The sequence below is a fragment of the Branchiostoma belcheri genome, unplaced genomic scaffold (genome assembly GCF_001625305.1).
Source record: "Branchiostoma belcheri isolate BF01 breed outbred unplaced genomic scaffold, Haploidv18h27 scaffold2, whole genome shotgun sequence".
Lineage (NCBI taxonomy): Eukaryota > Metazoa > Chordata > Leptocardii > Amphioxiformes > Branchiostomatidae > Branchiostoma > Branchiostoma belcheri.
This window is the reverse complement of record NW_017803490.1, coordinates 8134218-8151662: the sequence shown is the minus strand read 5'-3', so window position 1 is coordinate 8151662 and position 17445 is coordinate 8134218. Positions and strand designations below refer to the sequence as shown.

The 17445-nt window shown below is 41.5% G+C and overlaps 2 protein-coding genes and 1 pseudogene across 2 annotated transcripts in view; 2 read left to right on the top strand and 1 right to left on the bottom strand.

Annotated features, from left to right (window-relative positions):
- Positions 1–1152: 1152 nt before the first annotated feature.
- Positions 1153–2767, top strand: LOC109468905 (annotated as a pseudogene).
- Positions 2768–4171: 1404 nt separating this feature from the next.
- Positions 4172–7412, bottom strand: LOC109468870 (progestin and adipoQ receptor family member 4-like). Its single transcript, XM_019767245.1, has 4 exons — positions 7324–7412; positions 5918–6086; positions 5250–5468; positions 4172–4743 (listed from the first exon to the last, which is right to left on the bottom strand). Exons 2-4 carry the CDS (start codon positions 6069–6071, stop codon positions 4313–4315), a joined length of 804 nt encoding a protein of 267 aa, XP_019622804.1. The 5' UTR covers positions 6072–6086; positions 7324–7412; the 3' UTR covers positions 4172–4312.
- Positions 7413–9012: 1600 nt separating this feature from the next.
- LOC109468499 (telomerase protein component 1-like) overlaps positions 9013–17445 on the top strand; it is a 37990-nt gene continuing 29557 nt past the window's right edge. Inside the window, exons 1-8 of the mRNA XM_019766743.1 lie at positions 9013–9920; positions 10233–10367; positions 11699–11860; positions 12361–12495; positions 13127–13302; positions 14123–14280; positions 14341–14403; positions 15236–15392. Coding sequence (XP_019622302.1) covers positions 9027–9920; positions 10233–10367; positions 11699–11860; positions 12361–12495; positions 13127–13302; positions 14123–14280; positions 14341–14403; positions 15236–15392 — 1880 coding nt within the window. The 5' untranslated portion in view covers positions 9013–9026. The remainder of the gene's footprint in view (positions 9921–10232; positions 10368–11698; positions 11861–12360; positions 12496–13126; positions 13303–14122; positions 14281–14340; positions 14404–15235; positions 15393–17445) is intronic.

Below are 17445 nucleotides of genomic sequence, written 5' to 3'. Positions count from 1 at the left end.
TCATTGAAAATTTCTGAACTTTTGAATTGTGTACCAAACAACTTAAAATGACATACAGTAGTCACATAGCAGGGCAGACTAGTGAACTGGTTTGTTGGTGCCGACAGAACACATTTTTCTTTCTGGCAGATGGTACAAAATATTTAGCTGAGCGTTGTGTCAACTTTAATAAAGAAAGGCAGGAAGTAACGAATTCACGCTTTTGTACATGTGGAGGATCACTCGAAGATTATTTGATAATTCATTTTCAACGGTGTGTAGAGTAGCCTTTGAATACCGGCGCGAGTTCTTTAAAGCAAACAGTCTATATTGCTTTACAAGTAACCAAACAGATGACATCTGAATGAAATTGGAAAATTCCTTTGTACATTTGGTTCGCTGATTGTTGTGTCAATTTTAATAAAGGAGAGAGGGAAGTAGCACATTCACGTCTGGAGGGTCGGTTATTTCTGTCTAAAGTGGCTGGTAAATACGGACAGGTGTAGGTAAGGTTTAAATACAGGCCTGCATCAGGGTTTAGCCAGACTGCCGACCAGCCGACATGATGCTGTACCTGATTCTACTCATCGCTGCTGCCTGCAGCACGGTCCGTGGAACATCGCAGGACGGGGGCACACTGCAACATACCGCGGACCTGTGTAAAATCAGGGAAGGGTGCCAAAATATTGGTGAGTGCTGAATATGATATGTTGTAGATCATAGAGGGAAAGAGTCAAGGACATACATATAGGAGCATCGTTACACAACTTTTGTAACTGGTTCTCTAGGAGCAGAGGTTTTGGCTTAGGCCTTTTTTGCTGAATGTTTTTAGGAGTTTTTATTGGGCTCCTTTTTTTGTACCAGCAAATAGATACTGGCCAATTTGACATTGTCGTTCCAGCCTCTAAAAGATCAGATGTGCTTTGAGATAATGTAAATGATCTTTTTCGTCGATGCATTCTGTTGGTTGTGTATGGCTAAGGGGTCTAGAGACTGAAAACCAGTAACCTGTCATAAAAACGAACTTCATCTACGAGTATTTTAGTTAAATTCAACAGTCAAATTTTCTCCCAGGACCACTCTGTTGAGTAAGGTTGCAGGAGTCAAAGGACATGCTATAAATGCTACGTATCATTTCAAAATGTCTCAAAATGATTTTTACTTGCAGCTCTGACCAAACCGAGCCCCGATGACATCTCTCTGGTGAAGGACGTGTGCAAAGCTGTGGGAGACACGCTCAACTCACTCGACCCTGCCACCTGTGGTAAGCACACCGCTTTTGAGTTAATGGCATCCAATGCGACTTCATAGCAGCAAAACTGGAAATATTCAGAATAAGGCCGTCGATCATCTGAGTCAGTATTTCATAATTTGGGTATTTAAAACTGCAGAAACAAACCCCAAGATGTCTGCCATTTATTTTCTGGGTGGTACCCCAAGAATCAGCCCAGGGCCCTTCAGACTTTTGGAAATGTTTGCTCCATGAGGGTCAATATACATTGGGATAGTGTGGTTTTAACTCCTTTTTGGCAGTTTTAACTCAATATGTAGGTAAATGACTAGAATATTGGCTTTGACAATCGGATTTCCAAGCCCTAAAAACTGCACTGGATGCCTTTAAGTTTAAATGAGTCTTCTGTTACCTCTATCTCAACTATTGTTCTGGTGGAACTTCATGGGGTGACAAAAGAAATATATTTTAATTTTGTAACATATTTTGAAAAAGGTATAGCCAACTACAAAACTTTGTGACATTTCGTCAGTCTCCTATTAACTTTTATGTTTCCTTTACAGAATCGCTGTTGTCTCCGGAGGAAGAGAACCAAGCTGACAAGCCAGACCATGTGGACGGGCAGCTTCCCCAGACAGTCATGTCTTCTCTGGCCCTCAGCGGGCGCACAAACTACTTTTCCGACTGTTCTGACATCCACACAGCACTGTCCATGTTAAATGCTGTGTCTAGTGGTGTACACGACATCATGCCTGTAGGTCTGACCGAACCGATCTCTGTATACTGTGATCAGACCACAGATGGGGGAGGGTGGACGGTCATACAGAACAGGTTTGACGGGTCTATCGACTTCAACCGACCTTGGGGCGCATTTCTCCATGGGTTTGGGTCCGCTGCCGATGGAGAGCATTGGCTGGGGTTGTTGAACATGTACTACTTGACAAATCAGGACGCGTATGAGTTATACGTAGAGCTGGAAGATTGGGCAGGCGTGGTTAAGTACGCCAAGTATAACTCATTCTCGGTTGATAGTAATTGGTACCTGTATAGCCTTTCTGTTAGTGGGTACAGTGGGACCGCTGGGGATGGGTTCTCAGACTCATCATCTAATCCCTACCTAACGGGTCAGTCGTTCAGTTCTAGGGATTGGGACTTTGATGACAATAGCGGGTCCTGTGCTGGTGGTAAGGGTACCTACACGGGAGGGTGGTGGTACAAGGACTGCGCTCAGTCTGCCCTGAACGGCCCGTACCTCCGCCCCTCTGACTACACCAGTCGCAGCGGCTACGGTATCTATTGGAACCCGTTTGGAGGCTCCTATAAGACCTATCTGAAAAAGTCCAAAATGATGGTCCGTCCTGCCAACTTTGACCCCTAAGTTGCCTGACACCATGTAACCCAGCTGACAGGTCGAGGATTCAAAAAAGTATTCAGTGAAATCGTTACCTCTCCTACTCACTCTATTTTGCTTGATAAAATTCTGACATCTTTATTGTTAGACATGGATTGAAAACAGTTACCATACAGTCTGGTCCCAAGGTTGACATCTTTGAAGAGGTGATAGTTACATGTTATGTCAATTCTTCCACGAATGTGGTAAATGTTCATAAATAAATTAAATAAATAATGATTTCCCAAATCTGCAGGTAGTAAGTATTTGATCTATCCATCCTCGGCTCTCTTAATAAATGATCAATTTTATCCTGTAAGAATCCCTTGTTAGACATCTAACATTACTTACCAGCAGATGAAAAAAAAGAAGTTTACTCACAGTCATTTGTTCTTATGATTATTCTTATGACTTTCCTTATAATTGGTAAAGATGTTTGAAACATTTTCCCTGTCAGCTTGTATGTGGTTAATGTCACAATAAAGTGACTGATGCTGAGTTTGTTTCTTTGTCAGTTTTTGGTTTCTTCTTCCTTTCATAGCTTCTGTACCTATCTGTATCTGTATAGCCGGTATAACCACCCTTCGGCGTAACACACCAGCTTCGCAGGCACACGGCGCGGCGGCAGCTGGCTACATCACAACGAGCGACTTGTTACACCTAACCCTTGAACATCTAACTCTAGACATTGTTTAGCATATGACAATGCCCCTACTGTACTTGGTTACAGCGAGTTCCAATCTGGGATTCTTGAGCACCTCAATCCTTGGTTGAGCTTATGGGTTATTTTACACTAAGTGCCCTATTCTGCAGTACCATACAAAACACACCCATTCAAATGCAAGCCCCTGACTTTCATGAAAGTGACAACTCTTCAGTGTATTAGTTTCTCTATCAATTTATTCCCTTCACCATATCTGATGATTCAGTGGCATAGAATTATTCTAGGTTCATTATTTTACCTTGATTTGCACATAGTTGATTTTTGCTAGCCTCTACCAGGTGTTGAAAGTGGCTGGAAAGAGTAAAAATTGGCAATATAGACAGATAACATGCCAAGGGAGTTAGGTTACTATTAGCCCACTAAGCAGCAAATTGTACTCCTTTAGCGGACCAATTCCTCTGACATGTTATCTGTCTATTCGGCTAATTTCTACTCGTTCCAGCCACATTTCAAGCCTGGTAGAGGCTATCTCCTTACAGTTTTTAACCCTGATGGGTTATACACATTACTCCTGCCATCAAGTATAAAAGCCATATATTAATTTTTCAATACAATGTTCATCAATTAATTGATCATTTGCAGTCTGTACTTCTATACAAAAGATTCTATCAAATACAGTCTTGATATAAAAAAAGTACCTAGTAGCCCAATTTGCTTTGCTTTTCTACCAACATCACAAAATTTACAGTCATTATACAAGCATGTAGGTACCATATTTCTTCTCCCTCCGCACAGGGTTTCTAAATCAGGACAATACACTTGGTGTACCACTAACAATTTGGTAAATATTACTTTATGCATCACTTTGGGTCTTAGCTACAGCTATACACATTAAAAAAAATTTGGCTACCTTCCTTGAGGGCTTTAATCTAGCCCTTAAACAAGAGAAATTGCCAATTTTTGGTTGTGTGGCTAAGAACCCAGTATAGAAAGGCAATTATATTATTTTGTCAAATTCTGAATGGATCATTATTTTCACATTCAATTGTTATACATTGCATTGATACTGTGACGCCCACATTATATCCCCTACCGCACCCCAATGCATATGGAGCACGCCTATAGTGGTCATCACATGCATTATATTGTGACTGTTAAAAAAATAGTCAAACTTTCCCGGCCAAAATCTTTCAGGCACCCGTAACAGATTTATTACTCCGCCAGTGATAGCAAAAGCGTCCATAAGAAAAGTGTGTTTGGTGGAATACGGATTTCCGTACCCGAGTGGTGACACTCGGACTAGAAGAGTTAGGACACGGATAGCGACTTGCGCTGCAAAAGAGCACATTCTCTTGTAGACGGACGTTGCGTGTACAGCTTCGTATAATGTCCATGATGATACGAGGATGTACGTGGTCAGCATTAAGGTTTGGAGCAGCTTGTTGCAGTAGAACGTTGCATAGATTGTTGTCAAGGCACCTGCAAAAATGTGCAACTAGATGTTAGCAGATTTCCTGGACCTGTTCAGAAGGTCGTTAATCAATTTATGAAAGCTGAAACAATAAATTAAACAAATCATAGATATTTGGTACACACAAGTGTTACTAGTATTGAGGGGAAATCCACTTTCAGATACTTGTACTAGCCTCCACCAGGCATTTCTATGGAAATACAGCTTGTAGAATTCTGCAAAAAGGAGAGTAAAATTGGCCAGGGGGTCTGGCTGTGGAAGATTGTATCTTTCCCTCCAAAGCTCAAGCAACTGGATAGGATTTTGGAAATGGTCAGACATTTCAGGTTGCATCCACTACTTTTCGTCAGTGACTTACCGAGCGTCTGTACCACCCATACACCACACATGACCAGTTTGAGCAGTCTTACATGTAAGTACGTCTGTGCGAATGACTGAAATTTGTGGTTCATGTCACGGAAAAAGAACTCCTGCTAACATTGCAAGATTTAAGAATAAAGAGTAGCTGTTTTACCGAGTGTCTGAACGGCCCACACACCACACATGTCCAGTTTGAGCAGTCTGAAGTAGGTCCCTGCACCTGACTTGTGGTTCATGAACAGGTGATAGGACAGGCTCCCCAGGTGTGGTGCCAGAGCTGCAGCGTAGTTCAGGTAAGCTAGCCAACTGTGCGAGATCTGGTCCCAGGTATGACTGTCGGTCGCATAATGGGCGAAGAACAGGATGGGAAGACCTACGGGTGAAAACAAAATATTATAAGCCTGGTGTACAGTAGTACGTACATGTACATAAAACACACGCATACGCAAGCATGCACGCACATAAACACACACACACACATACATTATGTGTAACACACACACATAGTAGATTACACACACAACCACACACACACACACATACATGTACGCACACACACATACATATGTACACACACACACACATGTACACACACACATACATTCATGTACACAAACACACACACATACGTACACACACACATACACTCACACACATATGCACACACACTCATACCTGCACACACACACACACACACACACCACACTCACACACGCACGCACACACACACACACACAGATACACTCACACACGCACGCACACACACACACACACACACACAAAAGAATACCCCTGGAAATAACAATATCAGCCATTCCGTACCATGAGATAAGATGTTGAACAGCTCATTGTGCAGATAGAAGAGGCTCTGCACACACTCTGCTACAGACTGCAGTGGACGATAGCCCCCTAGCACAAACCGGTTGAACTGCAGGTGGGCAGGCACACTGGCCCAGTCCAAAAGGTGGGAGAACATAACTTCTGTTGATTCCTGAAAAACAACAACAAAAAGATTAATTAATAGTAATACATTATTGTTATTGCATAGTGCTGTTTAAAAAGTTGCATAGTCGCAGTTTGCACTTGCATATAATTTGGGGTGTAGCATATTAATATTGATACATGTACATGTATGTATTAATGGAAAACATTAATTAATCAAGAAGACCACCACTGTCAATTAATTTAATAGTACTTCAGTATCATTTGCAGTGTTATAGTCATTTGGGGTTGAACAATTCTATCATATGATATAGTACTATTTTGAATGCAATAAGGTTGCAACATACAGATTTAAGTATACATGTACCCTTGCCTAATGAAATGAATAGATAAATAAAAGACCACAAATTTGATGCAAAAGTTCAAAACAAAAACTGCAATAATTTTGATCAACATTCTGAACAGTTTGTTGCCACTTAAACAATGGCCATTCATTGTATATGGACATTTCCTAGGCATTTTGAATCATGACCTACATGTAACAGTTACTGTCCCTAGCAACAACACAACAATTAGTCTACAAAACAAACTTTACCTGCAGCAAAAACAGCATTTATATAAAGCATGACACGAGAAATCTTTTCCCACAACCACCATCAACTGCTTCCCAATAACACAATGGTATTAATGATAATCAATATGGAGTATTAATTATGTAATGCCAATAACATTTGGCCCACTGGGTACCCATTTGCTGCTATGGGACTGTACCATTATCTAATGGGGAGGGGCGACACTCTCACTGACATCCGAGAGCTAGACCACTTTTACTTTTAAAGATACCTGTATCAGGAAGATCGGGTAATTCTTGCACTTTTTCGGGTGACCTTCTTAACTCACCTGTCGTAACCTACCTTTTGTACACAGGTGTGCTCGTACAGGTAAGACAACACAAGAAAAACCGCCCAAGCAGGTACGCATTGTCTTGTTGTCAAGCACCTACACCTAGATCGGCGGCATTCTGCAGTTTAAAAACAGCTAGACTAACCCTACAAAACTCTAATTGTATCAGCAGCATCTAGCCTCCATAGCATGCCAAAAACTGGGGGTTTTGGGGGTCTTCAGGGTCTTTGGGAGCTTTTATGTGCTATTTTCTGATTGCATATAGACAACATAGCCGGCCTGGTTGAATTACCCCCGTTGTTTTAGAACTGGCCTAATCAGAAAACAGCTAAGCCTGCTACAGAGGCTATCAGCATCATACAGAAGAGCTAAGCTAGACGTACCTAAGGGTTTGTTACCGGCCAGAAGACGTCTTAGATGCGGAGAGAATCACTGTCAACTCACAAGCCGGCCGCCGCCATGTTACCTAGCCTTTAGAATACATTAACTCGTGGGCGTGGCCTTAAGGCAGGAATGCGGAAGTGTCGGTTGTTGTTGTCTGGTATCCAGGGAAGCATAAATATTTCAGATCCAGATTTATTAATATCGGCATTGACATGTTGATTAAATTTTAAACATGAATTAAGCTAACATTAACGTCGATAACATTTAATCCGTAAATTACACAGAGCAGATAATAAATAATACAAAAATTAAAATGCGATTTAGGTTTAAGGCTATACACGGATGATAGATATTATGTTCTTAATGTAGAGGTAAGTAGAATCGTTTAGACAGGAATTCCACATCGTTAGGAAGCAGTTAAAAAGTATAATACAGGGAACTACTAGTATATTGGCAATTTAGCCAATTGATGGATAATGGATACTGTCTTGCCACCGAAAGGGATCTGCTTGGAGATCATCGTCAAAATTAATTCCAATGTTTTTGGAATTAAGAAGAAAGTGTGAAGAAATGAAAGCAAACTTTAAAAGAGTGTATATATTATTAGTGTGCCATACCACCCTTTGTATGCTAAGCATTTGTTCAAGCGTAGATTTCATAGTAAAGGCAACTTTCCTTTTCTTTTTTTTAAACAAACTATTTCTATTCCCACGCTTGTTTCATTTTTGGTCTGGTATCTTTTTTTTACGCAAAAAAGAATGACCGATAAAAAAAAAACGCCAAAAATACTAGTAAGCCAAAACCCAAACCTCTTCTTCTTTGAGAGTACTGATAAACGCCCCCAAAGGCAAAATGGAATAGCCCTTAGTATCCCATGATGCACCCGGCGGGACCTTGCTTACTTCCGGGTTGGTATTGCAAAACTTGTTGCAACCTTTGCCACCGACGCATTTCTTTGTTATTCTGCGTTGTCTCGTGTCTTAGACAGGCTTATTTAAACTCAAGGAGCCTGCGAAAAAGGGAGAGGGTGCCTTGAGTGGCAGAGACAAGTCGGTAAGGGTAAAAGTTTTCTTCATTTTCCTCCGGGACAGTTGTTGCTATGCAGGTGTTTAGGAGGCGGGGCCGCTCGAATTACCCTTTAAGATATGTTATAACTTTATTGACACAACAAAAGCACAGCGACTTTCATAAGGTTTTAAACTACATGTAGACATACAGGCAGATACAACAAAAGGTATATAACGTCACGTCTTTTCCTAATGTTTTTGCACGTCTTGTTGCAGTGCATATACTGAATGCCATAATGTAAACAATACTAAGGCTAAGCAAAATGATTAGGTGTATGTTGCAAACAATGTCACCGTTCAATGTAACGTTATGTCTACCTATATCTGCGTTTATTTTGTAAGTTTAAGCTATACAACTTAGAGAGTAGAGTTAGAGTATATCGTCATTTGATTAAGTATATAAAAGATCGAGAGGTGTGCTTCCTTATAGCAAATCATGAAAACTTGCAAAGAATGACTACCACCACCAAAGATATTAAAGTTTTTATTCTGTAGTGCAGAGCAGACATCGATTAAATCATGGAGCTATAATTTGAGTTGGAGAGAGGACCAAGTTTCTGCCTTCTGTATAAATGCTGGCCAAAAATAAAATATTTCTCTTATAATCTTTCCTCAGAGCCGAGACTTGTTTCATCATGCCGCTCACCAAGGGAGCAACCACCATGGTTTTCCCTACCCACAATCCCTTGCTGTCATCAGCTGTCAATCAAAAGACAAACCTGGAGTCCCAAACTAAAGTCAACCCACTTCTCGGTCTGACAACGAAGTTTCCAAACCCTCTTCTGGGGAAAGTTTCCCACAATTTGGATAAAAGCAAGCCCAAATCATCGGCAGAGTTGCGCAGTGACCTCACCACCAACAGGCTTTTAGTTGGCTCCAACAAAATTGAGACAAAGAAGCCCAAAATGGAAAGGTTGCAGAGCAATGTTGAGACATTTGACAAGGAAAAAATCAAACCAAAGAAGTCACCATCACTACAAAATCCTGCCTTGGTCCAGAGCAAACCTTTGACTGGGACGACAGTCAACAATATTCTCAACTCAAGTGCTGCCGGCTCGAAACATGGTTTCCAAACATCCCACAATCCTCTGCTGCAAACAGGCAAGCCGTTGCAGCTATCCCAGAGTTCCTCACTCCACAGTCATCAGGTTCTTCATTCCCAGGGTGCCTTGCAACTCTTGCCCAAGTCAGCTGATCTCTCGCAGCCAATAGAATCGCTGAGGGTGCATTATGCTGAAAGGCAGTTATCAGAAAATTCACAGCTGCAAATAAAACAGCGCAAAACAGCCGATCATGCCAAAACAACAAAGAAAAAGCACAGGTCGACAAAAAAGAACAAGCATGACCCAGGGGTCAAGGTGACCCACGGAGAGAGGAAGGTCATGCTCGAGGCTGAGACGATGAAACCCGAGTATGACATCAGGCTTGATGTTGCCATGGAGATGATAGAACAGCCAGCCTTCCTGCCACCTGAGCTGGACTCTTCTATCTGTCAGCAGCTGCCAACAACAAACCTACCTGCTCTAAAGGTACTACTAGAGTTCTAGCAGAACCATTGTTATATCATGGTTATTGCAGATGAATAGACTATAGGCCTAAGTCAAGAATGGAAGTTTACAACCATATCAAATTAACTGTAGCTCTCTACATCTATGATGTTGATCATCTTACATACATGAATCAGACAGTATACTATGCATTGCAAGTTTTTTACATTAGCATAAATAGCAGAGACGATGTAGGACTCGGGAGCTATAATAGCTCTGGTAACCAGGCTACACAGACCTGTATCCTGTTTGAGTTTCCTAACATTTTGGTATAATTTTAACTTTAATCTCCAGCAAACCCTGATCAACGCTGTGAGTGGTTCCCTGATCCAGTCTCCCAACCTGCGGGAGGAACATGACGCCACCAGGGTCAGGCTGTCAGCACTGGCAGAGCAGCTGGTCAACTTCGACCCAGAGTTCATCTTAAAGGTTTGATGATTACATGTTTTTTTTTGTACATCTTTTTGAGTTTCATTCTGGTAAAGAAATGAGGAAAGGATGTGTGATCTCGATCCAGTATATAACTCACTGAAAAAAGTAATCTCACACTTGTCGTAACAGAGACGTTGGTTTTTCCTTTAATTCCCATGATCATGTGATGGCTTTGAACCCGAAGAAATGCAAAGTGCTACAGATCTGTTTCGCTAAGGTTCCTCCCCCACCTGAACCACTGATCATCAGTGAACAGACCCTGGTAACCGTTACATGCATCAAGGTTCTCGGCCTGACGATTCAAAACAATCTGAAATGGGACCAGCAAGTGGACAGTATGGTGAAATCCTCAAATAGGAGACTCTACATGGTACGGAGGCTGAAAAGATTCGGTGTGTCAGTTCCTGACCTGGTGTCTGTCTACACCGTGTACGTGCGCCCTTTACTGGAATACACAGTGCCCGTGTGGCATCCGGCCTTGACCACTAAACAATCTAAGACTCTAGAACGGATCCAGACGAGGGCCTGTAAAATCATCTTGGGATCACAGTATTCGAGCTATTATATGGCACTGACAACCCTGAACCTCAGCTCCCTTGCTGACCGACGTCGCGAACTTTGTAGGGCATTTGCAGAATCCCTGCTGAACTCTGAGTTCCGTGATTGGTTGCCCCTGCTGAGACAGATCATTTCCGGTAGAAGTACACGTAATGCTAATAAATTTGATGTTCCACTCTGTCGGTCTGCACGTCACAAGAACTCACCAATTCCTTTTTTAGTTGAACTGTTAAATGCCAAGTAATGAATATAGTACTTGCGCTCAGACTTCACTTATCTGTCGTGTCTGCAGTACCTTATACACTGAGTGACACAGCGGCACAGACGTCTTCTCTTCTGTGTTTTATGATATATTTTAATTTGTAATGTTATGTAATGTATTATATTTGTAAACGAAAGCGCATTTTACTTAAGATGATTGTCTGTAATCTTATTAACGTTTCCCGAATATTGTAATGAGCAACACAATTCAGACTTAAGTCTGCGAGTTGTTTAATAAAGACTGAATTGAATTGAATTGAATTGAATCATCACAATGATCGTTATGGCATACTTATTTTCACCTTTAGGAGTGAAGTGGGGAAAGTCGTGTAAAGTGCCTTTCCTAAGGGCACAAGGTGACTTGGTAGGATTCAAACCTGAGACCTCTTTGTTCTGAGCTGAATGCTCTGCCGTTACGCCACACAACCCCACAATTCACACGACCCCAGTACAACACATTTAGGCAACAGTTAGATTTTCGAACATTAAAAAACTCTGTTCCGTTCCAGCTTGCCCTGTACACGCGTCAGGAGTTAAACATCCGAGTCACAGCAAACTTCCTCCTGGCGCTGTCTGCGAACGTTCCCGCCTGCCGGCCGTTCCTCAAGAAGTACTTCAGCACCTCTGTCAGGCTGCCGTCGGACTGGATAGAAGTCGCTGAGATTTACCAGGTCTGTTTGTTCATGTTGTTTATTTGTTTATTTGTTTCATCATAAAACGGCAGTTTAGCCCATTCAGCTACTAGAAGCTGCTTTCAAATGGTCCAGGGGCCAAGCATACATTAACACAAGACTTGGTTACGTATATTCAGTCAAGCAACAAAAGGTGTACAACAGAAAATAGAATCTAAATCGTCAAAGCAACAGCATGTCCATTTGTAGTACCGTTCCAATGGAATACAGTTACTAGTATCAAATTCTAGCAAAATCACGAAAAATTTGTCTGTTGGTAGTATGCAAATATCTGAAGTTTGTATAAAAGTAGATGATTTGCCTACAAAAAAAACAAGTTGATATTATATATATATCATAATTATACTACAAGCTTAACCTTTAACCCTAGCTACCAATTTTCTATATCATTGTTTATTTTTAAATCATGTGGTTTAGCACCGGAAGAATGATGATCACTTTGAAGTAAAAAGTACCAATAATAATGATTTTTTTTCCAGACGTTCCATGACAGGTCGTTGAACTTTGGCTCCCTTCCTGTGGCCTTGAGGAAGGTCATGGCCGCCAAGTTCCCTGACTTTGACCAGTACCAGCTGGCCAAGTACAACAAGGACAAGAAAACTCAGAAAAAAAAGGTTTGTATGATTATATGCATATCAATCAATAGTTTGTGCTTATAAACCTGCATTTCCCCACTGGTCTCTCAGTCACTGACGAAAGCTAGTGGATACTAGCTGAAACGTCTGACCATTTCCAAAATCATATCCAGTTGCTTGAGTAACTGCCTTTTCGCGTATTGTATGATTGTCTGTTTTCTTGGTGGAAGAGTGTTACTTAAAATGGGCTGAGTGTTGTATCCAGAACCGTGCTTTATCCAGAATCTTGCTCAGGCATGGTTCTGGATAGTCCAAGTTCGTATCCAGAGCTGTGCCTCAGAGTCAAATCTATGTTCTTGGATATGCATGCATCTGGGGCAAATCTGTAGCTACATTCTTGGAATGGAGACTGCAAGATTTCTGTTCTATGACATTAAAAGTACACTCTTTGGTTGTGTCCATTATAAATTTAAAAAATCTCTCAAACTTCAAAGATATTTTTCCGGGAGGGTTCAATATCTTGCTGATTTCTTGTAACTCAAAACTAACATTTGGTTGGTTTTGTTTTCCTTTGATGCCCACGATCATAATAATGATCATTCTGGCATACTCATTTTCACCTGACCGACGTGAGGAAAGTGACTCACTTGTTTTGGGTGTTTTGCTGTAGGATGATAAGAAAGAAGACAAGGACCAGCCCAAGGTGGTTCAGCAGATCTCCATGGAGAGTGAAGGAGGAGAAAATGAGGAGGAACTAGTCAGGCTCACCTTCACACTCAAACAGCTGATTCGCAAACTGCACATCACACAACCTGTGGAACATGTCATGGCTCTTATTGGGAAGAAGTGAGATTCTTTTTATTGTAACTATCATGAAAGCTCATGTGAATTCGAGGGGATTCATTCCTCAGCTAACCGACATCTTGCACACGCAGTCGTCCCTCAGTAAGACATCTGGAGCTGCATAGTTCCCGTTTAGAACTTTTATTCAGCCTGTCACACGACCGGTTTCGCCTGTGTGGCTTCTTCAAGTGTACAACAGGCTAATGCATGTATCATGAAAGCTCATCTTTGTCAAGTAGTTACATGTTTAAAGTTAAAACTTTAGATCCAACACAAAAGTTCTAGGAGCTTTCCACCAGTCACTCTGGTCTTCCTCTTTAGACTGACCCAGTGAGGCTTGTCACGTGGCTTCTTTCTGCAACGGGGGCCGACATTGTCTACCAGATACCTTTAAACCAGTGTTGACGTCACACTTCGAAGAAGCCACATGACAAGCCTCAGTGGGTCAGACTACTGAGGAAGACCAGAGTGACTGGGGTGAACTTACAGATCACAAAATCCTAGATACTTCCTAAAAGTCCAAAGTCCCAGATTTCTATCTTGTCTTTGCAGTACACAATCCTACTGAATCAAAGTGAATGCTTACAGAATGTATAGTTCGCCAGCTTGTTTTTGTGTACAGTAGTCACTGTGTTGTTCAATGATTGATGTACAAAATGTGTAGTGCACTGTAGGTGTGTGTGAAATACATCTATAGGTAATATTTTGTATACGCGAAATAGTAAACTCAACACAATTGAGATGTTCAATAATATTATGTACTTCTGTCATGTTGATTTTGTAATGAAATTGACATTTGATATTCCTCCCGTGTTTGACTTAGATATCCTGAGGACTTGGAGAGTTTCTATCAAAGCCGACTGCCGGGTACCTGGGATCCGGACAGAGCCGGAAAACGGATGAAACTCCCAACACCTGAGACATGGGAGACACAGGTGTCGCTCAGGGGCAACAAGGCTGAGGTCTGGGAGGAGCTGATTGGTCAGTTCTAATTTATTTAAATATGTAGACTCTTCTCATTGGTTGTTCCTTAGCAACCAGAGACATGGGAGACACAGGTGTCACTCAGGGGCAACAAGGCTGAGGTCTGGGAGGAGCTGATTGGTCAGTTCTAATTTAAATTTTAGTGGTTGGATACAACTTTTGCTCCACTAAAATGTCAAAAGAGATATGAATAGTATCATATCTTTTGTTTGGTTAGGCCACACCAATTTAATTTGTTGGTTCTCGGACTTTTTCAGAAAAAATATGAAGCGACAGGGCGAAAAAAATAAAATAAAACAGATCTAGGCATCCTATTATAGTCTTAAATGCTACAAAATGAGCCATGAAGTCAACACAAAAGGCTGGGTTAAAATTTAAACATTGAATTTTGAACTTTTAATCAAACCACTGCAATGATAGATGGGAAAACTGTAACAACTAGGAAGAAAAGGACTTTCCTCAACTGTTGAGGGCAAAACATGAGCATTTTTCAGTTGATTCAGAACCAGAATCTTTTTTTTTTTTTTTGCAAATCAGAAAAAAACGAAGAGGCGAATCCGAGAACCAACAAATTAAATTGGTGTGGCCTTAATGTCTGCTGTTCTCCTTGTGGATCTTACTTGCTGATTTCGATGATGCAACAATGCCTATTGTTGCCGACAACGTATCAATGTTGTCATAAAAGTTCATCTGTGTTGGTAGTTGTACACGTTTAGAATTAAAATTTTTGATCCAAAACAAAGAAGTTCTCTCACCTAGAGCCTCCGACCAGTCACAAAAAATGTATGTTTCTAGATCACAAGAAGTTGCCATGTATGACAGTGTCAGTGATTAAATACAACTTGTGGTCTGTATCTCAGTAAAATGTTCTTCTTGTGGATCATACTTGCTGTTGCCAACGATGTAACAATATCTACTGTTGGCAACAATGTATCAAATTGAATATTCATAGATCACAAGAAGTTGCCGTTCATGGCGATGTTGCGGAACCTACGGAACATGCTGACAGCCGGGATCAGTCCCAAACACCACGGCTGGGTCCTGCGTAAGCTGATGGATGATGGAGCGGTCATCAACTCCAGACAGTTCCCATTCAGATTCTTCTCTGCATACGAAGTTCTGAACCAACTTGAAAAGGATCTCACAGCAGCAGGTACTAGTCTGTAATCATAAAGGTATTTAGGAGGCCATATACAGTATATCACGGCACTCCAGCTATTTACTTAATAGAGAGTTGGTATTACTGTGCAAGCTGACGGACGAGGGAGCAGTCATCAACTCACGACAGTTCCCATTCAGGTTCTTCTCTGCATACGAAGTGTTGAACCAACTGGAGAAGGATCTCACAGCAGCAGGTACTAGTCTGTAATCATAAAGGTATTTAAGAGGCCATATATATCAGTGCACTCCAGCTATAACTAAATAGAGAGTTGGTATTACTGTGAAAGCTGACAGATTAGGGAGCAGTCATCAACAGCAGACAGTTTCCATTCAGATTCTTCTCTGCCTACAAAGTTTTGAATCAACTGGAAAAGGACCTCACAGCAGCAGGTACTAGTGTATAGGGGGTAGGACTTGTGTCCACCCACCAGCAACACATCTCGTGTGAATTAAGACTAATAAAGGACAGAGACCCAAGTGTCACTGGATCAGTCTTGCCCAAATCGTGGTGGAGTGTGAACATCCTTCCAGCAGCCTTCAGTATGTACAACACTAGCTGTAACCTAGCTGTAAACTAGTTGTCAAATCAAGAGCAATCATAGAGAAATATATTACACTTCCCACCAGACCCACGAGGAGTCTTAGGTCGTACATGCTTACACCTGTCAGATCTAAGACGTCAGCGTTCAGTCACTCCTACATTCCCAGACTTGTAACTATCTGGAATAAGTTAGGTTCTGACCTCCGTGGTACTGGTGTGCGAGCCGCTCATCAGTCTGATATCATAGCATTTAAACATAAACTGGCAAAAGTAGCCTACAACAGATTCAACACTCAATACAGTCTTGATCTGCCATGTACCTGGACCACTTCGTGTGGATGTAGCTCTTGTATTGCCTCAAGACCTCACTAGATATCGTTCCAATATGGTTATCTCTTCCATTCATTGTTGTTACCTTGATTATGTTTATATGATATTTTGTGCCCTACTTGTATTATAGATTGTTGACTGTGTAATGTACATTCTTGTTGTTTTTGTATGCGGGAGGGCAACTAGCAAAGGTGCTTCGCACCTGTTTTGCCCTCCCTTTCACTTTGTGAAAAATTTAAATAAACAAATAAACAAATAAACAAACCTAATTTATATTATACCTGGGCCGCGATAACCTCTAAAAATAGTGTTATGGACCAGGCTGTACTGTACTTTGCTGTTTGGCCTGGCTTCCATAGAAGGATTTGAACGCGTTTTGTCCTAATTGCGTGCATTAAAAATTCGAAAACAGGATTCAGACATTGGAATTGATGTTGTTACATTTTATGGTTTAGGGACGCCAAAATTTGGCTAATTTATATTCTTCTTACAGAATCTGGAGTTCTGCCTCAGAGTGGGCATGGTCGAGGAAGAGGGCGTGGTGGTGGGCGTGGCAGTGGGCGTGGCAGGGGCAGGGGTGGAAGAGGAGGAGGAAGAGGAGGAGGGAGGGGGATGAACTTCAAGGCTGCACTGTCTTCTGACCCTTCGGCTAAGAACACCAATGCACACATGTAAGTGTATGTGTGTGTGTATATGCGTGCGTGCGTGCGTGCGTATTTATGTGTATGTACACATGTAGGTGAGTGTGTGTCTTTGTGTCTATATGTATGCGTGCATGTGTTTGTGTGCGTATTTGTGTGTATGTTTGTGTGTTTCTGTCTGTGTGTGTGTGTGTGTGCATGTGTGTGTGCTTGCGTGTCTTTGTGTGCGCATTTGTATGTGTGCGTGTGCATGCGTTTGCGTGTGTGTGTGTGTTTATGTATGCATGTGTGTGTGTGTGCGTATGTGTGTGTGTGTGTGCACACAAGTGTGTGTGCGTGCGTGCGTGCGTGTGTATATGTGTGTGTTAGAGGTTCGAGTACGCAATTATTATATGTCATTCTTCAACTTACTTGTACTACCAATTCTTTTTAATCGTGTTTGTGTCCGTTTCCTTTTTCTAGTCTGTCTTTGATGATTGTTTTGAATGA